Source organism: Apostichopus japonicus, chromosome 5 (genome assembly GCF_037975245.1).
Source record: "Apostichopus japonicus isolate 1M-3 chromosome 5, ASM3797524v1, whole genome shotgun sequence".
NCBI lineage: Eukaryota > Metazoa > Echinodermata > Holothuroidea > Aspidochirotida > Stichopodidae > Apostichopus > Apostichopus japonicus.
This window is the reverse complement of record NC_092565.1, coordinates 22,265,732-22,290,844: the sequence shown is the minus strand read 5'-3', so window position 1 is coordinate 22,290,844 and position 25,113 is coordinate 22,265,732. Positions and strand designations below refer to the sequence as shown.

General features: G+C 38.7%; 1 protein-coding gene across 1 annotated transcript in view; it reads right to left on the bottom strand.

Moving 5' to 3' along the window:
• Positions 1 to 22,631, bottom strand: part of LOC139968043 (DNA polymerase nu-like) — a 32,233-nt gene extending 9,602 nt beyond the window's left edge. Inside the window, exons 1-10 of the mRNA XM_071972347.1 lie at positions 22,256 to 22,631; positions 20,172 to 20,775; positions 12,390 to 12,432; positions 11,303 to 11,479; positions 10,241 to 10,389; positions 9,137 to 9,243; positions 1,908 to 2,059; positions 1,166 to 1,310; positions 647 to 711; positions 108 to 191 (exon numbers count right to left, since the gene is read on the bottom strand). Coding sequence (XP_071828448.1) covers positions 108 to 191; positions 647 to 711; positions 1,166 to 1,310; positions 1,908 to 2,059; positions 9,137 to 9,243; positions 10,241 to 10,389; positions 11,303 to 11,479; positions 12,390 to 12,432; positions 20,172 to 20,775; positions 22,256 to 22,403 — 1,674 coding nt within the window. The 5' untranslated portion in view covers positions 22,404 to 22,631. The remainder of the gene's footprint in view (positions 1 to 107; positions 192 to 646; positions 712 to 1,165; positions 1,311 to 1,907; positions 2,060 to 9,136; positions 9,244 to 10,240; positions 10,390 to 11,302; positions 11,480 to 12,389; positions 12,433 to 20,171; positions 20,776 to 22,255) is intronic.
• Between the last annotated feature and the right edge of the window lie 2,482 nt (positions 22,632 to 25,113).

The following is a 25,113-nucleotide window of genomic DNA, read 5'->3' as shown; positions in this document are numbered from 1 at the left end:
ACCTATTTAGTAGAATTACTATACATAATGTGGATAATATTTCCCTATAGACTATACATGTGGATAGTGTATAAATCAAGAACAAATACAATAAGCTATTCTAGCACCTGTCGCAACTGGACGTGACTATTGAGTTGAAACACCTTTCCAGCTTTGGCATAAGCTAACTGCTCCAGCTGAGAAGTACGAGTCTGTACAATATGAGAGAAAATTCAATAAAGTTGTGTAAGATTGACTGAAATAAGGTTGTATGTCTTGAAAGAAAAATTACTCTTGCAAAAAAAAGACATTAAGAAAGAATATCGTTTCATTTGTTTCATATAGATTGAACCATCTTCTATCATTACCACTACTACCGCTGTACCATGACGACATTGCTACACATGACGTAGTTATTACATCAATATTGCAATATATATATATTGTCATTACCGCTGTATACGTATCGCTACTGCAGTTGGTTATTTGAGAATTTGGTGCGTCCAATACAGGGTTCAGAGGTCACACCTAGTATTACCATTTCTGTGTTTTTCTTGCGAAGCCCAAAGTGCATCCTAGAAACAAAGAATTTTTTTTCGCCCAACAAGCTCTGTACAGCCTATATTACCACGGAAAGAGTATTACAAAGTGTAAAACTGAGTGTTACCTTCAATATCGTACTTGCATAGTAGAATTTCTGTGGATCAACTTTAATGCCACTCAGTTCCATGCCTGAAATATTTTGATAAAGTTATGATCAAGAATAAGTGTCATAAAAGTCCCAAAGGACAATATCAAGATGGCACTAGGGGGTGGAAGAAGGGAGGGCTGAAGGAAGAGTTTGTGGGAGGACAGAGAAGTCAGGATTTCATAATGTTATCTCAATAAGTTGTAGTACTTGAAGTGTTAAATAACTAATTGACAACATTTTTATTAAAAAACTAATTAACATTTTGAAAATAATAGTTTAGTAAATTACTCTACTATTGGTTAATTATGCAGGAGCTGAGTAATGGCTGTAACCACATAATCATCTGCTAGAGCGAGGGGGTATCCAGTTATATATGAAAATATCACATGGTTTGGTCAGAATATTGAAAAGTTCTACAACATGAGAAAATGCAGCTTTTAAAGTTTGATATAAATATAGGTACTTTATCTTTTTCCTTATTGTGATATTACGCACCTGATAGTAATGGAATTAAAGGCATCTCTACTTGAAGGAAAAGATTCCAAAGATTTGTCCCACAGAGCTGATGGTAAAGTTGTCTCATACACTTACTCAGCTCACTGAAATCTGACTCTGGTGCTGCAATCCTTGTGACACTTGACTATGTGTGTTTCACAGCAAAAGAAACAGAAAAGTTACTAAAAACAGAAATGTGTAAAAGCCGAAGACTAGGCAAAATATTCATCTGCGAGGTTGACAGAACAAAACAGAGGAAGGTAGCTGATTTAGGGAGGGGCTGGGGAGAGGAAGGACTGGGGAGGCAGACTATGATGCAAGGCAAAGGAAGGTAGAAAAGCTTTGCTTTCAAAGTAAATGTACAACTAACATCCAATACAGAAACATTTTTTTTATTATGAATGATTTCATTTACAGGAGCAAACAATTTCAAATCCATTTTGATTCACATTTAGCTATACATAGTTTATAAAACACCATAAAAAAGTATATTCTAGATTCTGAAAAAAAGAACTACACATGGCCACCTGTGTGCAATTACTCACAGCTTCTACAAGGTTGCCAGCATCACATGAATTGTGGTGTAAAAAATTAAAAGAAATAGGTCAACTGAAAGTATGCGCTGAAACATTTTACCATGGAAATATGCACTGACAGCTTACCAAACCTGAAAACCCCATCACTTACACCAGGGTACTTAAGACCACATGAATACTGTGTATTAAAATTAAACATATCTTACTTCTTTTTTCTTTGTCCTTTTCTCATCATTCTCACCAGGCAGCTTCCGGTCAACAACCATTGCTATGACATCTGAGAAATTGTTGGGAGGGTTGTCTGGGTCTAACAGCCAACATGCAACCCTAGGATCTAAACAGATCCACCTGCTGGCAACTGTAGAAATAAATGAGGATGTTTATTTTCAAGAAAATACCAAACTATCATATCCCTGAAGCTTCCATATTAAAATAATTAATTCAATATTATGAGTTGCATCATCAATTATCTAATTAATATAATCATAACACACAATCAACAGCAATTTTCAACAGCTCGACAACTTGAAGCTTCCATATTAAAATGATTAATTCAATACTATAATGAGTTGCATCATCAATTATCTAATTAATCTAATGATTACAAACAATCAACAGCAATTTTCAACAGCTTCACAACTTGAAGCTTCCATATTAAAATGATTTGTTCAATACTATAATGAGGTACATCATCAATTATCTAATTAATCTAATCATTACACACAGTCAACAGCAATTTTCAACAGCTTCACAACTTGAAGCTTCCATATTAAAATGATGAATTCATTACTATAATGAGGTGCATCATCAATTATCTAATTAATCTAATCACTCACACACAATCACCGGAATTTTTCAACAGCTTGACAACCAACCCAGTACGCATCACACTGGCGGTCCGCTGGCGTAAAAACGCTGGCGGTAAAACGCTGGAGGTCCGCCAACGGACCGATAGACATTGCTGCTTGGAAAAACCCAGCGTATTGCCGACAGCGGACCAACAGCGTATCGACGTCGTAAAAAAGCCGGCGGTTACACGCTGGAGGTCCGCCAACGGACCGATAGACATTGCTGCTTGGAAAAACCCAGCGTATTGCCGACAGCGGACCAACAGCGTATCGACGTCGTTAAAAAGCCGGCGGTTACACGCTGGAGGTCCGCCAACGGACCGATAGACATTGCTGCTTAGAAAAAACCCAGCGTATTGCCGACAGCGGACCAACAGCGTATCAACGTCGTAAACAAGCCGGTGGTTTCACGCTGGAGGTCCGCCAACGGACCGATAGACATTGTTGCTTGGAAAAACCTAGCAGAATTCCGACAGCAGACCGACAGCGTAACGCCGTAGAAAATTTCCCACAAATATTATGTTATGAAAGTCACTCAGCAATTTACACAAGTTCACATACACATTGACCATCGGGTCTGTGCAAAATTTTAAGTCTCTATGTGAAAGTTTAGTTAAAGATGAGTTTCTATTAAACTATTTTACCCGTGCTTTTTGTATATATTTGTTCCTGTGGAGAGAAAAATTAAGAATACTTGGATTTTGTGTAGTATTATAGGCCAGGTTTAGGTGCGGCTGCATGGGCTTATACGTTATTAGGCAACGGCTGGTGGTCCGCTAACGGACCGATAGATATTACAGCTGGCTTGTAAGTCCAGCGGAATGCCGACAGCAGTACCGCCGGAGGAAATATTGGATAGCTTTTGTGCAGAATTGGCGGGAAGTTACCTTACCAAACTGGCACAATTAACAGAATAATATTTTCCTAAAACCTATATTCGCCAATAACTATAAGGTAATTAAAGATTGAGCTAACTCAAAGTAGTTAAATGTTGCTTACCATCCAATGTTATATATATTATCATACACTACATAATATTTGAAGGGGAAAAAAATACTGATCGAACGAGTCTGACGGATACCACATGAAGAAATCTTGGCAAGCATTTGGGCAAAATGGGCGGGTAATACCCTTAACCACAGGAACACTTACAAAATAATATTTTCAACAAATTCAAATTCTGAAATAAATATTAGCAATAACGTTATAAGCGATATTCAAATACTTTAATTAATTTCAACTATCCCAAGAAGTATTTATTAATCAACAATTTAGCGTAGTTGAGAGAAAACAGTTCAGAAAACATTTTTCACTGATCGAACGAGCCTAGTATAACTGGCATCCAATCGCTAAACCGCAATGCTCAGTGTCCTCAGATATAGCAGCTAGTTTGAAAAGCGGTCGCTTTCGTAATCCGTTACAACTCTTTCGATGTTGGATATCCTGATCAATTGTTTTGAAAGTACTTGCAGTCTGCAGATACAAATTTGCTTAAGAGGTATGTACCTGTTTTTTCTTACTAAGGGTTGACAGTTGTACATTTGATTTCGCAAGTATTTGAAGTGACTATTTTTTAAATAAACTTAGACGTAATCTAGCGTTAGGCTAGAATGTATCGCTTAATGAGAAGCCTTTCGCGGTGTATGAATTACACCTAGCCTACATTTGTAGGTGTTAATTGTGTTAGGCTGAGCAATAACGATCACACATAAAGGTAAACTAATGACCGTTGTTTGTATAATAGCTAGGTTATGCAATGTTATGCCGAAACATTTGTTTGCTGACTGTATTAGAAGAAAACTGTTATCTGCAGAAGGTTAATACTGTTAATATTACTAGATGACTATGGAAGGCTTCCTCCTAATTTTAAATATCATATTCTGAAATATATATTACTTTACTAGTAGTACAGTACTACTACTAGTTACTACTAGTAGTGGTAGTACACTAGTACTAGGGGCCTAGGCCTAGTTTTAAATCATTTGGTATGTTACAGTATTGAAAAATCATGGTCATCCATAACTTTTAAGAAATAATGTGCTGTTTTATTTGTTTATAGCTAGGCCTAGGCCTAGGCTAGTTAAGAAGGTAAAGACTCAATGTTAAAACCTTATTAATAATAATATAAGTATGGTTGTTTTTAAATATCAGGAATGGGTTGGTGGTTAAATCTTTTTGGATTTCATGTTTAGTGCTTAGGCTTCAAAGTTTTTGTGACAAATTAAGCATTTTGGAGAACAATAGGTCATCGTCATCATAGTTTATGAGTACTCCTGTGGAGTATAGTGATACCCAGTAGCGTAGGAAGGTACTTTTGAGTGGGGGGCTGAAGACTGATGGCCGGCCTGGGGGGAGGGTGCAATATGGTACACTTCAACACCCACTCAATTTTGTAAACTTAATTTTGTATTGTCACCTGGCCTTAGATGCAATTTGGTGCTCCAAGTGAGATTTTTTTCTCATTTGGGAATGAAAAAGGGGTTTTCTGACTTGCGAAGCCAGGGGGGGGGGGGGGAGGGCGTAATGATACTTCCGCCCCTCCACATTTTTCACTGGGGGGCTGGCGCCCCCATCCCCCCCCCCGGTTCCTACGCTCTTGGTGATACCAACCAACACGATAATGAAAAATATTTCATATCTAGCCTCTAGGCTTCTAAAAAAATTGTGGCTGCCTTATCTCTTTTTGTTGCTTTTTGTCTTAGCTACTGTCAATTTGAAATATTTGCATTGGGTCTATTCCATGTGCTCAGTTTCTGGTGAATCATTCTGCACATGATTTCCAAGAAAATAACTGCCTACATTGAAGTGATCCTCAGTTAAAGTAAAGTATATTTGCCCAATAGCTGAACTGCCTCTGTGCTATGTCTGTACTGCGTGCCACTATTTAACTCTATGGAAAGTTACTTTAAAGGGTTCAAAGTTTAAAGTGCTGCGGGGAGAACTGTTTAAATTCCTTGGCAATAAATCATTGAAAGCATAGTTAGTAGAGGTAGTTTAGGTTCAATTTGCCCCTCTATTGTATTCCCAGATGAATTAAATGGCAATGAAAGTAGATACAACTTTCGGCAAGCAGGAGGGTATGTTATTCTGTTTAAAAAGCTCTGCAGACAGAGTAACGAATAACATGATTTGTCTGTATTTGATGATGTAAATTTGACCTTATATAATAGTTCTCCCCCCCCCCCCAAAAAAAAAATTAATCCAAGGGTTAATGCCCATTGTTAGTAATGGATACAGAATGAAGAGCTCTAGATTATTGTTTTTGGTTCTTATTTTGCAGTAGATTAACGGAAAAAATGACTCATGTGAAATCCCTGGCGAACTAAACAAGGAAAATACAAAATGAGGTTGATGGGCATGTCAACACTGTTTTACAAGAAACATGCAATAATGATAACAACTTTGAGCTGCATGATGACACAGTTGAAGTTAAGAGTGAAAGGATTCTAAGTATATAAAGGAGTGACAGATAGCCATTCCTCTCCTGCACAATATGTTGTTGTGAACTTATTTACTGTTAACTTTAATTTGAAGTATGGAAACACCAAAGTATGCTGCTGTTGTTGTTTTTTGAGGAAGATGGAGTCAGCAGATTAAATCACAATTTATCAATTTTTCCAGATCAGGATTTCAGGAACTAAGTTAGAAGCCAGCGCGTTACTATTCCTGTGGGATCTTTGGAGGAATTTAATAACCTGGATGACTCTATTGAAACAAACAAGGCTTTGGAAAGATATTTGGTAAGTCAGTTTAAAAGTGTAAGGAAAGTAATCAGAAAACAGTTTTCCAGAGTGTAATGTTAGTTTATCATTATACATTTGAAGCCAAGTCAGGTTTTATTGTGTCAGTGGTCTGTACAAAATAAAATATTTCCTGAGGGGCTAATTTCCTTTTCCTGGGAGAAAATTAAAACTCTAAGGTAGTAACAGACATGAAAGCATTTAGGTAACAAGAGTTTGGCCAGAAATGATTTTACATTGCGGTGCATTCTACAAAAGTGGGCTGTTAAATCAATCTTGTTTTTGACTGGACCCAGAAAGGAACATTGCAGCACTGCATTGCTAGTTCCTCTTAAAATATTGATAAGAAATTAGCAAAAGATGCCAAAGTTTGGATGAAATAGAATTACTTGAATATTTCTGTTTGTATAATAATTATTGAATGGTTTCTGATTAACTTTTCTTTCTTTTTGTTGTTTCAAGAAGAGAAGACTATCAATTCTTGGTGGCAACACGTTGAAGGAGTGCGTTAAAAGAATCATGGGTGATTTATTGGCAAATGCAGTTGCTACCACACTGAACTGGACATGTACCACTGGGAAAACAGCCTTTGCGAAGCTGCATGTATGAAAGTGAGTTTATATGTGTCATTTTTGTTTTCAGCAGCAGTGAAGAGAACCTTGAGTTGTGGGGAGGGGGTTGTGCATTTGACTCATGGATCGGCCAGCTTTTCAATGCAAAACCCCATCAACGAGAATTCTTGCTTTAATATACATTGAATTCTGGTCATTTAAATAAGTTACTACAAATATATTTTGATGTAAGATGTGTTGTTTCAGATGCAGTTGAAAAGCAGCATTCAGCATTGATTTTAAAGTTAATTCACCATATGATTTTATTGACCAGTCCATTGTCACTTTCTTTCCCAATTGATGGGACCTGGATTTGCAACAGTAATGCATGTGTTCAGTATAAAATGAAAGAAGGTGACTGTCAAATGCAAAGGAAATATTTCGTATATCACTGAAAAAATGGTAAATGTGTGAAAATGTGAATAATGTAGTTTAACCAATTGTGATCATAATGTGAGACCCCAGCCGATACTCATAGCTAGTGTTACAGTTGGCACAGTAATTATCAAAAAGATGTGACACGTTGAACTAAGAGTCAGATAGGTGAAAATTTGCAGTAATTTAAAAATAAAATTTTTAGTATATTAAATTTTATAATTATTTATTTATTTTTTTTAAATTTGCATTTACAAAAAACTTGCCACCTGTAACACATGTGTTACGAGCAGTTACAGTAGTAACTGATGCATGGTTGTGGAACATGAACAGTAGTAACTGTCCTAGCTATGAGTATCGGGTAACCCATTATTGGCTTCATTTTACTGCTTGTGTAGAATGCAATCTTTTATGTAATGTTTTGTGTAATGTGTTTTGTATTAACAGAAGCTGTACGGAGGAACTGCTCAATCGACTTCATCTGATATTCAGGCGGCGGTGGTTAGATTTCTGAAGGATGCATCTGATTGTGAGGGAGGGCGAAAATCTCGGACTTCACCACAAATAGTTGACGAGTGAATTTCTTTAGTGCTGTTGCAATATTTAACGCTGGAACTCATTTTCTCGCTTTGTAATTTATAGGCGTAATAAAATGATAGCAACTAATTTCACTGTGTTAGTCATTATTTCTTCATATGTAACCGCATGTGTAATTCAGTAAAATCTGCAGGTAGACCAATAGCTCTGTTCTAGTAGTACACCCCAAACAAGCTGGCACTCTTGCTAGCATTCCCTTGACAATGTGCTGGGACAAAACCCGATATTTGACGGACAGTTTTCTACCGGAACACAGATATTTGGTTAGCAATTCATGTGAATATCTCTGCCTAGCGGGTTGCTGGCGAAATACCAGATTTGGGCTAGCAGGTCGCCAGAACACTGGATATTAGCTAGTGGATAGCCAGTGGCTCTCTCTGACAGAAATTCAGCGGTACTCCGGTGGTAAGCTTGCGTTTCTCCGGCGGTCTGCTGGTAGTACACCGGCGGAAAACTGGCGTTTCTTCGGCGGTCTGCTGGTGGAACACTGACGGTACACCAGCGGTACGCTGGCGTTTCTTTGGCGGTCTACTGGTGGAACACCGGCGGTACGCTGGAGTTTCTTCGGCGGTCTGCCGGTGGAACACTGGCGGTACACCGGCGGAACGCTGGCGTTTCTTCGGCGGTACGCTGGCGTTTCTCTGGCGGTCTACTGGTGGATCACTGGCGGTACACCGGCGGTACGCCGGCGTTTCTTCGGCGGTCTGCTTGTGAAACACTGGCGGTACGCCGGCGGTACGCTGGCGTTTCTCCGGCGGTCTTCTGGCGTAGTCGCCGGCGGACCGCCGGATTAAAGCCGGCCAAATCTCTGGCGTTCCGCCGGCTTTCCCCGCCGGTGGACCGCCAGTGGTGCAGCTGGCGGGCCGCCGGTGGACCGCTAGCATGATGTTATCTGGGAATTTCAGGCTCTATTTCTGCGAGTCTAGATTTTTCACTATATAAAACAGCTAGAATCTAATTTGTACCAAAACATAAATAAAATTCTTGTTTTTTAGTCTTTGTCTTGATTTCAATATACAATAATGACCATATTTTTGGTACCATCAAGAGATTTTTGTGTGTCACATGATAACATGATGGGTTTTAGGGTCAGCATGACCTAACTGATTATTTTTTCCAATAATACAAATAAACAAAACTTGATATAATTTTGCAGTTAATGATGGCAAAATGTTTGGGACATATGCTACGGATATACAGATACACTTTGAAGGTAAAGACGTAACTTTGATGAAAAAATATTAAAAACAAGAATTGAATGTACCTGTAAACAAGTCAGCTTGACAGAAGGTAATGATCACCGAAATTACTTCCTGAGAGTCGTAACATATCTTGCGAACATCACTCGACATGATCGTCCTTAAAAATTGCCTGCATGGAAGAAGCCAAGCTTGAATTCAAGAGTAATTCAAAAGAATCCTTAGATTTTAAAGGTGGAGGGGTTACGATGTTCTCATTCATTTTCAAATTGAAATTGATGGCTTAAATTGTTAACTTGGTTAAGAAGAATAAATTATCTGTCTTCTATTTCCAATGACATGTCAGTTTTCTGCCCTTTTTAGATATACTATTATGAACAAAAGTGGTGTTCTTCAGACCTCATTTTAGATTTATGAAGGTTTACTCATTTTGTTTTATATCTTCATGGGCTTAAACCAATAAATAGTGATTTCATTAGTAAAATAATTAGAGCAAGCCCTTTGAATCTGACCTACTTAATGACTGTCAGTGGTATTAATTATTCAATTTGGTGACAATGTAAAATCTGGAATGTTTCAAAAAAAATTTGAAGGAGAATTAAGTTTAAGTATATCTACATTTGTAGTAACAGAGTGAGCAAAATTAATTCAAAATATAAAGCTCTCAAGTTTAACAATGCTACACATGTCAAAATGTTAATAAACTTCCAACTTGCAACCACTAAATCATTGTCAAACACTGGGTTAAATTAAATAATGATAACCCCCAGACAAGGTCAATATTTTAATGTGACAGCAAAATGCTTTCTAAAGTTAAGAAACATCAAAGACCATTTAATATTTCACTGTCTAGCACATTAACAGGCAAAACTATATAATAAACTATATAAAAATATATTGAACCCAAATTTTACCATGCTAAAAGATATCAGAAGTGTTTTCATAGTTTAAACACAACTAATCGAAGCAGTCCATCGCTACTGCATTACTTTACCAGAAACAATGGATCTGCCCTTTTTTTACTCATATTCTAGTCCCCTTAATGGTCTGTGAAGTCCGCAGAAAAGTTCAATGTTGTACTTTAATTCATCTTTACAGAATTGTAAAAATTCAATATCCAATTGACCCAATTTAATTGGATTTATAAAAAAATATACACCATATCTTACTGGCACCACTTTTTTTGTGTTTGTGATAGTCTCAATATTGGAATGGAAAGAAAAGTCCATTCTTCTGATTCTTTCTCTGGTAAATTGTGAACTGCTACCAAGATAAAGTCAACCGTCCCTGGGCCATTCAGTAATGACAATCTTTTCATCTGTAAAGAAAAAGCAAAAAAAAAAGCAAATAATGACTGATTGATTTAATTGTACTTCTTTATTGATTGTAGCATAAAAACAAATCCATATTATTCATTCAAGTTTTCTGTATCCTTTGCCTTCCCTTTTCAAGAGCTTTGAAAAATTTGACAACAACAAGTCATCAAATGTATTCTTCCTTTTTCCTTTGGTTTATATTTGACCTTAAAACGTCCACTGATTTTTCTGAAAACTCAGTTCTTTCATTGTACATGTCATGATCGAAAGGAGAAAGGTTTATAATAAAAATTACTCACAGATGACGAAACTACAAGGCTGCTGATATTGGTTTCATATTTGAATTAAAGAAAAAAAAAGTTAATCAAAAATCTATCGGTCATGACTAGTAGCACAAGCTTGGAAATATAACAGTTCAATGATGACAAATGTAGGCTTTCACATTGTATTTATTTCATTTTTCACAGTGGCAAGCTCTCATAACTTAGGATGAATTCAGGGAAAATAAATAAATACAGCAATCATCATTTTACCGGCTCTGTGATGTACAGGTCTATGATCATGATGAACAAATACCTGAACCTATTCAAGAATATATTTATTCTTTGTTTGTGTGGGTCTTCCTCTTTTCATATGCAAGAACCAGCTTTGACTGATGTCGTACGAGTCACTACCGAGTACAAAGTGCTTGAAATTTGGGAGTTGTTTCTTAGACAAAATCTTAAGAATTTTTTTTTGTGGTTGTCCCTCAAACAACCAAGTCTTGTTTTTCAGTTGTCTGAAAGAATGTAGCAAAATAACAAATAATGACTAATATTTTCACCATATGAGGAGAGATGTGTAGGTTTGGCCAGAGAGAATTTATCTCAAAAGGTTTGTTTTTGTTTATTGATGCATAGTAGGCCTACTACATACCGTTTTTTCTTGTAGCTGTGTGACACCATTAGCATACGAGAACTGCAGTAGTATCTCTGCAGCACTCACACAAAATGCTAACAATTCTTGCCTATTTTGGTCACGGCTACCATCAACAGAAATGACATTTCTGGAGTTCTTCATATTCCGAAAATTTAAGCCGGTTTCTTCTCTGTCCTGAAAGAAAGAAATAAGTCAAAGATTTCATTTAATGCAAGAATTCTTCAGGAAGAGACAGTATCTAACTTGACAACTAACTTTACAAGTTTAGCAAATGCAATTTAACCTCTAGCTAATCAAATTTCCCCAGAGGATGTTATTTCGCAAAACTAACAATCACTCATGTGGTGACACCGACATCCGATATTACTTCATTAAACCTGATGAAATAATTTCTTGGTTTATGAAAACTTCTGTTTATTTTATCCTCGTTAGTGTCTGAAATTTGAAAATTCAGTACACTAATATCTCACACATTTGGAACATTCGGTCAGCTATACAGTAGCTGTGAACAGTTGAATGACTGAATAACTACAATTTTTAAATTATTAGCATAAACAATGAAGAAGTGAGGGAACCTCATTTATATACTAAATTTAGTCATGTTATCTTCCCTGGAATCAATGTTATTGTTGACAATAGTTAGGATCGAGTCAATAAATGTAAATCTCTCTGAAGAATGGGGATTTAGCTAGGTTGGCTGAACTCCCTCCTTAAACAGTAGACGGAGAAAGAAAATGAGCAGACAAGCTTAGTGTCTGTAGGTACTGTATAAAAAAAAAGAAAAATTTAAAAAAACTTTTAAAAAATTCAAACTTATTGAACTGTTTCCTATCACTTTTCAACACAATCTGAAGTTTTTCCAAAACACTCAAGTGTCCTATAAAACACATCATCAGTGACTCATATTTCAAAACTACAAATTTTTAATATTTCCATTCCCATAACAATGGCCAAACTATCACAGTACCGTATCACAGTATCGGCTCTGCAGCCAGGCTAAAGACAAAAGTATGAACCATGAACAGGCCTTGATGAACAATAAATCACTATAGTTGCATTGTCTACCAATTAAATCAATACATACATTTGTTAGCCTCTTTGTCGATTGCAAATGATGAATGTCCTCTCTGTAAGAGACAAATGTAGGACAAAATTTGATTCAAATAAAAAGTGCTTAGATCAGAGCAAAGTTTAAAAGTTTAAAGTTGAATTGATGTAGGCCACACGGCCCCAACGACTTTATCTAGACGCAGGTTCGAAATTATACCCTGGAATATCATATAAAGAATACATCATGTTTCAGTTATACCAGTTTCAGAAAATTTGTTATTAATAGAATTCGAGGAAATCGTTGAATTGTTAAAATTGACCTTCAAAAGATCTAGCATTGACACAATAGAAAACAAAGTTTTTGAAATTGTATTTATAAAATTATTATCATGATAATTGCACTTATCATTATGTATACCGTCGTGAAGAGTTTCTTGTGGGATTGACAGAGATGAGAGGAGAATTATGATCACCACTCGAGAGTTCATTAATGCATGTTGGTTTACAAATAACACATGGAATATCATCTATTGTATTTGATTGTGTTATTTAGAATGAGACAGTTATTATCATGCCATTTAATATTTGACGAACAATTACAACACGTGCCGATGGAATAACCAAAACTGTTTAAATAATGGTACAACATAAATGATCAGTTGGGGTCAATGACATTTACACGATGAGTAACCACAGTATAAATAGAAACAAAATACAAAAAAAAAACAACCACAAAACCTAACAACAACCAAAACAAACAAACAGAAGTGTTTAATGTTACTTTAACAATAAAGCTGGCTATACCGCAAGGTGGAAAATCCTGGATACTAGTGTAATGGGTGAACTATTTAGTAGACCCCACAAAATTTTGATTGTCGTAATAGAGGGCGCTAGGACAGTTTCTGTTACAACTCGTTGCTGTCCGATCAATCAAAACGATCAGCTTTCTTGTTTCTCTTCCCCTCCTTTATAGCCGGATGAGCCGCCTGGCCCCTTCATTACCCCAGCCTCAATTAACACCTCTGGGCATGTAACATTTTGGCGACCCTGCCAGGACGTCTCCTAGACCGGCAATATGGCTAGCCAAGAAGACGCTGATGACAACAACATGGTTATGGAGGCCATCAAAGAGTGCGAACGTAAAATGAAAGAACTGAAGTCTAAGCTGCCAGTGGAAGAAATACCACCAGATTCCAAGATGTCAACCCCAACCGTACCATACAGAAAGGATTTTAAAATCCAGGGACAGATAGGGGAACCTGGACAGAAGGATAAACTTAGCTTTATGTCTCTTATGCACCAAGTGGAGAGTGCCTCCCATAAAGGCGTTCCAGAAAAAGAGATAGTCGAGGGAATAATTAAGTCAATCACCCCAGGACTGCAGTTCAGGATCTACCTAGAAGGTAGGGACAATCTCGATTTACCCACACTGAGACGACTTTTGCGGGCTCATTTTCAGGAGAGAGGAGCTACAGACCTCTATCAAGAATTATGCAATGTTTCTCAGGGCGCACGTGAGTCTCCCCAGAGTTTTCTTCTGCGAGCATTGGCATTGAAACAGAAGGTCCTCTTTGCTTCCAAAGAATCAGATGCCATGTTTAAGTATGACAAGCCCCTTGTAAATGCCATGTTCGCCCATGCTGTTTCTACTGGACTCCTCGATGCCGATATAAGACATGACATGAAGCCCTACCTGACAGATGGTAATCTCACAGATGAGGAACTCATGGAGAAACTTAATTTGGTGACATGCAGAGAGAAAGAGAGAGTGAAAAAGATGCAGCAGAGACGTCCTTTAGCTGCAATGATCGATGTAAAGGAAAGTTCAAATCCAGAGAAAATACAACCGGATGGACAAAGAGATAAAGGAAAGAGTTTGTATGATGAAGTGCAAGCACTAAAGGCACAAGTGGCGGAGATACACAGGGTGTTAACAACAGCAGAACCCGGTCATCAGTCACTACCGAAGAGACGCAGAGGATGCCCTCAGTGTCAGCAGACAAACAAAGGAAATAGTTGTCAACACTGCTACAAATGCGGCAATCTAGGTCATTTTGCACGGTTTTGTCGACAGCCGGGAAACGATCAGGGGTCCCTCCTGAGGGACGAGGAGCATCCCACAAAGGTCTAATGTCCCAGGATTTGCCTAAAGATTCAAAGTACAGAAGTGATGTTGTCTACCCAGTTGCAAATAGAAGAGTGGTAAAATTGGTTGGTGAGTCTTGTGCAGTGGAGTGTCAGATAGAAGGTGTTGAGACGAAGGTTCTGTGGGACACAGGGGCACAGGTTTCTATTTTACCCGAGAGATGGTTAAGGGATCACCTAGTAGACAAGTCACCCCGACCTGTTGGCGAGTTATTAGACGGCTTGACGTTGGACTTAAAAGGGGCAAATGATCTTGATGTCCCATACAGTGGTTGGGTGGAGGTCAGTTTAAAGTTAGGAACAAAAGATTCTGGACTCCAGCCACTTACAGTACCGATGCTTGTTTGTCCTGGTGAACGTGAGATGCCTATCCTGGGTACAAATGTCATCCGTCATGTCATTGAGGATACAGAGGAAGAGAAGACTTTGGTTAACTCTCTGCAGAAACTGCTGCCTGGTAGAAGAGAAGGGGCCATTCGGTCTCTAATTGAAGCAGTCTTAGAAGGTGACCAAGTTTCAGCCCGATGTAGGACAGGAAGGAAGGACATCTGTGTTAAGAAAGGTCAGATGGAATTAGTCTCATGTAGAGTCCATTTTGGTTCAGAACAGAATACTTTGTCTGCTTTCTTCCATCCTAATCCAGAACAAGGGTGGCCTGATGGGCTGGAAATTCCAGAGACGGTGGTCCCCGTTAACAAGGGATCTTCCTGCAGAGTTCAGATTCCAGTAATCAACACCAGTAACAGAGATTTGTGGCTCAGAAAATGCACCATGCTGGGTTGTGTGGAACCAATCAAATCTTGTCTCCACTTACCCTGTGATGACGAAGATGAAGAGATGACTTTACGGGTACAAGCAATTGTTAATGCTTGTGAAGGAGGTTCTGAGGTGGGCAAAGACATACATGAAAGTGCTATTCCTGAAGCCAAAGAAAGTGCCTGTGAACAGAAGGAACAATGGTGCCCTCCCGTGGATCTCTCAGGTTTAACTGTGAAACAGAGGGAAGTTGTCACACGAATGCTGAAAGAAGAAAATGCTGCATTCTCAAGAGATGATTTTGACCAAGGTTGTGTTCCTGATCTTCAAATGAGAATCCATGTAAGTGATCCAAGACCAGTGCAGAAAAACTATGCCAGCATTCCCCGCCCCCTGTACAAAGAAGTTAAAGACTACCTTCAAGATCTCATCAACCGAGGCTGGGTCACAAGGTCCAAATCCAACTATTCTTCTCCAGTGGTATGCGTACGCAAACGAGATGGTACGCTGAGACTCTGTATCGACTATCGAGAGTTAAACAGGAAAACTATCGATGACCGCCAACCGATCCCAAAAATACAGGATATTTTAGATGGCTTGGCAGGTAATTCATGGTTCTCTACCTTGGACCAAGGGAAGGCTTACCACCAGGGGTTTATGGCGGAAGAAAGCCAACATCTGACAGCCTTCATTACACCATGGGGCCTACATGAGTGGAGAAGAATCCCTTTTGGTCTAAAGAATGCACCAGCCGAGTTCCAGAGGGCCATGGAGAATTGTTTAGATGGGTACAACAATCAAATCTGTGTTGTATACTTGGATGACATTCTTGTTTTTGCCCCAACTTTTGACCAGCATGTCGAAAATATCCAGAAAATCCTCAAACGGTTACAGCTACATGGTATTAAACTTAAGCCATCGAAATGTAAACTGTTCCAAAGGCAGGTTAGATACCTGGGTAGAGTAGTATCAGAAGAGGGCTATAAGATGGATCCTGCGGAGATACAACCTGTCCTGGCTCTGAAGGAGAGAACTCCTACAACTGTTGGTGAGCTTAGACAGATACTTGGTTTTTTGGGCTACTACCGGAGTTATGTTGCAAATTTTTCCATTAGAGCCAGACCACTGTATGACCTCCTTGGAAAATCAACAAAGACCAATGACAAAACGGCATCGAATGGGAAAAAGAAGAAGGAGACTAGTAAAAACAGCCCAAATTCGAGGGAACAGATAAATTGGACACAAGAACACCAAAGTATTGTCGATGGTCTAATTGATCAGATTACCCAACAACCGGTGATGGCATACCCAGACTTTAAATTGCCATTTATCCTCCACACAGATGCATCGAACCAAGGCCTGGCATCAGTTTTGTACCAACGACAAGAAGGAAAGTTGCGAGCCATTGCTTTTGCATCCAGGACGTTGTCACTCGCAGAAAAGAACTATCATTCTAACAAATTAGAGTTTTTGGCTCTAAAGTGGTCAATTACAGACCGTTTCCGTGATTATCTGCAGTATGCTGTTAACTTCACCGTTTTCACTGATAACAATCCACTCACCTATGTGCTGACAACTGCCCGTCTTAATGCCACTGGCCAACGGTGGGTTTCTGAACTTGCAAGTTTTCGGTTCAACATTAAGTACAGACCTGGCAAGAAAAATAATGACGCCGACACGTTATCACGAATGCCTATTAACGTTGGTAACATGGAAGAATTGGTCAATGATTGTGTCATGGAAATACCTGATGGTGTCATAGCAGCAGCAAAGGAGTATCTACAGGCGATTGACAAAGGCGATATTAGCTGCATTGATGCTGTACCTTGCAGTTTGGATGCGATTGAGACTGTTACGGCTGCAGCACGACCAACCCTTGGCTCTATAGATGTTGACACCCTAAAAGCTGCTCAAGAGAATGATGATATTATTGGAAAGGTGCTTGAGTACAAACGTCAGGGGCACCTTCCAAAACAAACAGAGAGGAGACAAGAATCAAAGGGGGTGCAAATCTTACTTGGAAAATGGAAGGAGATTGAAATAGATGACAGGGGACTATTACAGAGGAGAACCATAAACAGAAAGCAGCTCCTCCTTCCAGAGAAGTATAGGAAGTTGGTGTTGAAGGCATTACACAATGACATGGGTCATGTAGGAGTCGAAAGAACCCTGGAGTTGACAAGACAGAGGTTTTTCTGGCCATATATGGCTAAGCAGGTTGAACACTATGTTACAAAGGAATGCGAATGCTTGAAAAGAAAGAAGCCTGCAAGACACACAGTTGCACCCATGGTCCCTATACAAACAACTGAGCCATTTGAAGTTGTTTCCATAGATTTCTTGCACTTGGAGAGATGTAAGGGATATGAGTATATATTGGTAGTAATGGATCACTACACTCGGTTCTGTCAAGCCTACCCCACGAGAAACAAGTCTGCAGCTGCCGCAGCTGACAAACTGTTCAATGACTACTTCATGAAGTTCGGGTTTCCAAGGAAACTCCATCACGATCAGGGACGTGAATTTGAAAACAAACTTTTTGCAAAACTTCAGGAGCATGCTGGTATCAAACACTCCAGAACGACGCCCTACCATCCACAGGGAAACGGACAAGTTGAAAGGATGAACAGAACCCTGTTAAGTATGCTGCGTTCTCAATCAGAAAAACACAGAAAGAATTGGACTGATTCACTCCAACAGTGTGTGCATGCCTACAACTGCACCAGATGTGAGTCCACTGGGTATGCACCCTACTTCATGATGTTCGGGAGATCTCCAAAACTCCCTGTAGACCTACTGTTTGACCTACATGAGAAGTCCGAAGGAAGTGGAGATCCTGCAGACTATGCAGAAAGGTGGAAGAGGAGAATGCAGGAAGCTTATGCTCTTGCATCGAGAAATGCAATGAGGGCGTCAAAGAAAGCAAAAGACAGATATGACAAGAGAGTTCATAGCACCTTTCTATCACCAGGAGACCGAGTGCTTGTGAAGAATATGGCCCCCCATGAAGGCCCTGCTAAATTAAGGCCTTATTGGGAGGAACACATCTACGTTGTGATCAAACAACTTCTACCAGATGTCCCTGTGTACGAACTGACCCCAGAGAGGGGAAAAGGAAGGAAGAGGACGCTTCACAGGAACCTCTTGTTGCCATGTGACTCCTTGCCATTGGAGGAGCCACAGTCAGTGAGTCGTAAGACTAAGAAGGTGAAACCCAAGAAGTCCCAAAACCTGACTGAATCCGAGGGAGAATCTAGTGACAGTGACTGGGATGTTCCTATATATGTAGCCAGTCAAATGCCAGCTGATAATATTCCTGGAGGAGAGATGTCACTGCCTGATGATGATGGTGGTAATGTCCAACAACTGGAACCAGACACTCTGACAGAGGAAGGGGGTAACTTGGAAAGAGTAATCCCATCAGATGAACCAGTACCTGAGAATGATCCAGAGGTGCAGCCTGAACAGGATGTGAGGACGTCTAGAATTAGAGTACCTAGGACTGTTTTTACCTATAACCAACTCGGTGTACCAACATATCGGCAGCATCACCCACAAGTTAACACTGTATCTGGTACCCCACCTATTGCTCCATATGATGTCTGGTATCCTATGGCACCCATGCAGCATCAGTGGTTTCAACAGCCGGGCTATCCACCTCCATCGGCCATGAGGTATCCTAGGCCTGTAGCAATGTTTTAGGGAATATTGGTTTTAAGTGACTGTAGTATATGTTTTAAAAAAAAAAAAAAAAAAAAAAAAAAAAAATTAAAAACAGTTATGTTGAGTTCGGACCATATTCATGGTTAGACACATTTAGAGACTGGAAAGGCTGTTGATGTTTGTTTTACATGTAGTAGATGCTACCAATATGCATGCTGTCTTTATTGAAATCTTCATATGTGACATGGGCATTCATATTTTATTCATGTACTTAGTGATTATTGATCTTATACACTGTAAAGAAATATTTCTCATTTGGGATTACGCGTTACCAAAGAGTTTATAATTTCAAATCTTTCCCAGGCTCTACACAAGGGTTATGTAGTAGTATTATTGCTCTACACAAGTGGGTTGTGTTGTAGTCAATTTAGGTTAATGCCTAGTGGAAGTCATACATGCAGTTAGTATAAATGTACAGAATAATTTGATAGGGTATTGGTCCAGGATGTCTGAGGTATTGGAGTTCATAGGGTGTAACCCTAGCAACAGTCTAGTGTACAGTTGTTTTGTTTACTTTTAGCCTTTATTGTATATAACATGTTAAAGTTCTAAGTGTTCATCAGAAGGAATTAGTTTGGTGATATTGTAATTAGTTGTATGGAGTAAGGCAGAGTGTATTTTGCCATGACAATATTTATTTCCATGTCGGGACGACATCTTATAGAGAAGGGGAGAGTGTAATGGGTGAACTATTTAGTAGACCCCACAAAATTTTGATTGTCGTAATAGAGGGCGCTAGGACAGTTTCTGTTACAACTCGTTGCTGTCCGATCAATCAAAACGATCAGCTTTCTTGTTTCTCTTCCCCTCCTTTATAGCCGGATGAGCCGCCTGGCCCCTTCATTACCCCAGCCTCAATTAACACCTCTGGGCATGTAACACTAGGCTAGCAGTGTTTCATGTACAGGAGGCTATACTGATAAGATTGTGCCAATTATAAGTCCTGTCGGCTGCAGTCAGGAAAACTCAACATGTAGCGTTTTCCCTTCCTGGAAGTCGACAGGGCGGGGGGGGGAGGGGGGTGTATGACTATAACTGCCTAGTTGCAAAAACTGTAAGGCAACCACTGGGAAGTAATGTTTGCACAAGCAGTTAACTTTTAAGTGAGCACTGTTTTAAAAACAGAACACACATCTCCAAATGTCATTTCAAACTTAATCATCATGACAGACAACATGAATTTCTTTCATACCTGATCAAGTTTTTGAATTTCTGTGCTGGCAATTGCAAACAGGTATTTTCATTGCTTCGAAGGCTGCAATTAGTTCCTCTCTTCTGAAACTTGTTAATATTTCCATCATGAGGGTGACTTCTCTTCTTCATAACTTTTTCTATGTTACTGCATCCAGAAGATCGCAATTGACTTTGCAATTCGAGCTTTCGCCGAGAAACAAGCTGCATCCCCTTGAATTTGTGACATTCCTGATGGGGTAGCACACCACTATGAAATGAGTCACTGTCTGTGACTACCCAATCACGAACTCTACCATCCTTAGATTCCTCCTGATCTTCCAAATTTACTTGGTCTCGCTGGCTTTGTTCTGATGACATCAAGTCTTGTAAGTGGGTTCGATGCACAAGTGGTATTGACGATAAATCTCCAGCAATTCTTGGTTTAACCTGATTTTGATGATGTGCATTGCTACAACCATCTCTTCCTTGTTGAGTTCTAGGATTTATGACTAGTGGAGAACTACCATCATGTTGCCATAGTTTTGAACTAATCTTTGTTCGATTTGGATGAGCATCATCAGGTTCACACTTAATGCCATCTCTATCAACTTGGTTGAGCTTGTCTGAAAAATAAATGATTTTTGTTTTTATTGTTTCAAGTACCTGTAATTGATTTCTGTTGAATTGTATGTATGTGGTAACAATATAATTAATATACGTTGATAAATTAACAACCAGCAAATCTTTGGCTTGCTGAGATTAAAGTTGACATCAATGCAGTCTTATTTAAGTGAACCAAAAGACAAAGGTGCTCAATCCATCACACTTGCACTTTGTAATCTAACTATAAAAAAGGGAATCAAATGACATTATAACTTACTGGAAGGTAAAAAACTAGTTCCCTGTTATGCACTGTCACCATTCAAGGGGTGGATTACGATCAAAACCTTACAACTGGGAAAATGTTACACCCTCAAAGAAAGGATGCTGCCTGCAACATTAAGAATCTTTATCAAAATCCAGTGAGAGATAAAAAAAAAAATGAAGAAAATATAGCACAATTAAAGTTCAGAAATTGAGACTATGCAAACTGTAAGCTACTTACTAGTGATCAAATGCCAATTAAAAAACAATTCACAATATTTGCTTCAAGAACTGCTTTTCTTTCTTGTGATTTAAATGATGTTAGTCATGCACTTATTCAACTTCAGGATATCAATTTCTTCAACAAAGCATGCACATGAAGTAATTAGATCAATTTAGCACAAAACACTATACTGCTACCGTAGAAGGGTATGACTTTGTGGGACCATTTTTCTATCTGCACATGCTGCCAAATGTTCTGGATACTGGATAGTTCAAAAATTTTACAAAGTGAAATCACTTTTGGTGCAGGGCCTAGGCTAGGATACTTTTTTCAATATTACTTGACAACTTAAGCCTGATGCAAAATATTTCAACTTAGACAATCATAGTAATAAATGCACAGCTAAATGTTTTGCAATATTCAGAGTTTTTAATTGTTACAAACTTACTTACTTACTAATTGGCAAGATAATAACAGCAATGATGATGAAGATCAGTGAATATGTTGAATTTCTAGCCAACGATAGAGAAACATGTAAATGAAATTGAGCCCAAGCAATTTCTTGTCAATGTCTCCTTCTTTCAACCTAGGCATAGTTTGTATACATATATGGACCCCCTTCACATCAGTCTTCAGGGTTGTAGCATGGTTATAACAAACAATGTTTTACACCACAGTAGTCTTGAGACCTGGTACAGTTAAGTTGTTACATATCACAACACACTTTGGAATTTGTGGATTTGCCACACAACATATTTTTCACAAAACTGATGTCAAGAGATGACCCAAATAATTACTTAGCCATTTCTAATTGTGTAACTCAACGTTAGGCTAATATTTTCTGTTCAAATGTTATCAATAACCTAGCAATAACCCTATAAGCCTTATGCACAGGCCTACTATTACTAAGAATAGTCTTGCAACAAGTTAGCCTAGCGTTAAAAGATTAACGTTATAGCTATCAATAGGCTCTACAACAGCTAGCAGATGTCTTGCAAAGTTTATTCACTTCTTACCTTCTGAATGTAAGTGGCTGTGACAAGCTATTTTTTGATTGACACGTTTTGATCTTATCACTCGGAGTACTCTTTGGATATCTGGTGAATGCTGTGAAATACATCTAGGAGAAGGCGGATCCTTCACTGGTTTCCACACGTACGACATACTATTGACCCTTGGAATTAGACTACTACTTCTACAGACAGGCTTACGTACCCTACCCTGCCGGCGACATTGTCATGTCACAGTACCAAAGATCCGAAGGTGAAATTTCTTTGACAGTACAGCCTCAACTGTTTAGAGTTTCGCGTGGATTCACTCTGGCCGCCATGTTATTCCCCCAGCATCACACATGAAAAAGTGCAGGCTTATCTTGACAACAGCTTGTTTCAGAAACTGGTGCGGAAGGAGTTGAAGCTAACAGTTTGAGAAAGTATGACAAATATAGTTGACCTATTTCCTAGCATATTTGGGGGAATACGGGTTGAACAATACATGGGGCGAAATGGAAAGTCCGTTAATCGGCATAATACAACAGCAAACTAATTTGTGTGAGTCCCAGATTTCTAAAATGTTAAACATTGCAAAGTGCAAAGTGGCATGTAGTAGGCCTACCCATTCCAATTAACAATCTCACTAAAATATATTCCAGTGGCTATGGCGGCGCACATGGTAAGGCTGTGCGATAATTACGCAGCCGGACCTTATTATGGAGATGAGAATACACTATGCTGTGTATCCCATATAGAATTGAGTCCGGAAACCCAATTAGCCCGGACCACGCGTGGTTGTGTATAGCCCCCCCCCCCGTCCACTCTGCAAGTGTCGATGCCGCCGAATCGAAAAACTGGTTTTTGAGCAGTGTAAATCTCCCGACCCTTTATGATATCGTCTGGGCGCGGATGTAGGTTAATTGCAGGAGCACCACGATTAAGTCAGCCTGCACAGTCCCTGCCTTTCGTTATGCCAAATGTATTTCATGTTCGATTCACAATCAAAGTCAATTAAAGTTTAGACGAGTTAATGCATCACCGCCACAATGTCAATTTTCAGATTCTTGTCATTTTCACGAATTGATGCGTCGCATATTAAAACGTCAAATGACATGTCCCTTCTACGCTTCCGTACAAGGCAGTAGTCTGGCGCAGAGTGTAAGCTGACTCAGAAAACCACTAAGGTCTCTTGACCAATAGTGACTACAAACTGGCATGTCTATCTTTCTTCTTCTGACCACTGAGCATCTTACCATGAAAAGTCTAGAAGTGATGCTTTGAAGAGAAAGGAAGAGACAGAAAGGAATGCAGACAAAGATGGCAATTTTTACAATGTTTTATTGTTGTATGCACGTTGGCCCATCTTCAAATAAACTGGCAATATCTTATACAGAAGAAGGACATATTGAAGGATATAAGAACAAATAACGTAAAAAAGAAATAGATATATAAAACTTGATTAAATTAGTATAGGATGAATATATACTTCAAATTTCGAGATCTTGGGAACTGAGGCGCATTTTTATTGGAAGAGGGGGGAGGGGGGGGGGACTAGCCCCGTAAACTCGCGCCAATCGATATACACGATAAGCTTTGGCATCAATCAACACACGTTTGTGCACCACATATCCTTAGGACTAAAACCGCTTCCGTCTCCCGTCACACTCCCCGCACTCATCAGATATATAGCTAACACACATCTCTACTGAGAAATCACAAAAGATGACGAGCGGTTCCGTCAATCAAACGCCAAAACTAGTCACTTTTTATTCTACATTTACCTCTGTCAACACACTCCTGTATAGTGATTTTGGTTAGGTTTGAATATTCTGAGGGCCAAGTAACTCTTAAAACAGATATCATATAAAAAAGGGACATAGAAAATACATAGCAAATGTTTGAAAGCACAAAATTTGCAATTTGACACTTAAGCGTTTTTGCCTCCAAGCATTCTCATCATTTACATATATATATATATATCCCATTTTGTGCTCTCATAAATGGTATAAAGATACTTTATAGCTTCACACATAATTATAACGTGTGATAAAATAACTGGTAAAAAGAAAGACTGACAAATTCTGCAAAATATTACGCCGTGCACCGTTGATCGGTAATTGAAATATGAATGTAAAATAATTTTGACAACTTCCATTCATAACTTGATTATGATCATAAAAGTAAGAGTTTTGATAGAGCAGACAACTTCCTATAAAGTGGACAAGATGATTTTAATTCCCAAAACGACATTAACGGACAAAGAAGTTAGTCATTAAAACTTTACATATTTAGCGCAAAATTTGATTTTTACGTTTAGTCATCAGAGCTACTGTAACTAGCTTCGTAGTTGTCCTGCACAGCATTACTCGCAGTGGTGTTGGATGACATGGTTGACACTGTGGAAGTTATCATCTGAAACGCAACAACAAGAAATAACATGTGCAGTTTTAAGTGAAGCTATCATGAGCGTTCCATTAATAACATATAGGCTACGTAAAGTTAATGCACAGGAATTGTCAATTTAATTTTGTGTTTGTTTGCGCACACGGCCAGGTGTAATAGGGATATAACGTATACACTGTTCGAAATATAAACAATTTGAAAGAAAATTCGTTTCCAGATGACAAGTTGAAATTTCGAGATAAAACCTTCCAAATTATTATTTGAAATGTTGCATCTCAAAGTTGAAGAATGGTATGATCAAATCAATTAGTGAATGCCGGTATTAAATATAATTATTACCGGTAATAATTTTAGTTCATACGGACATTAAATCAGCGATTATTTCCCGTATATGGCCTACCATATCCGGGTGGTTTCCCACGGAAGCTCTTCTACTATGCATTGTTTATCAAGGCGTGGCCAGTAATTGCTTATAGTGT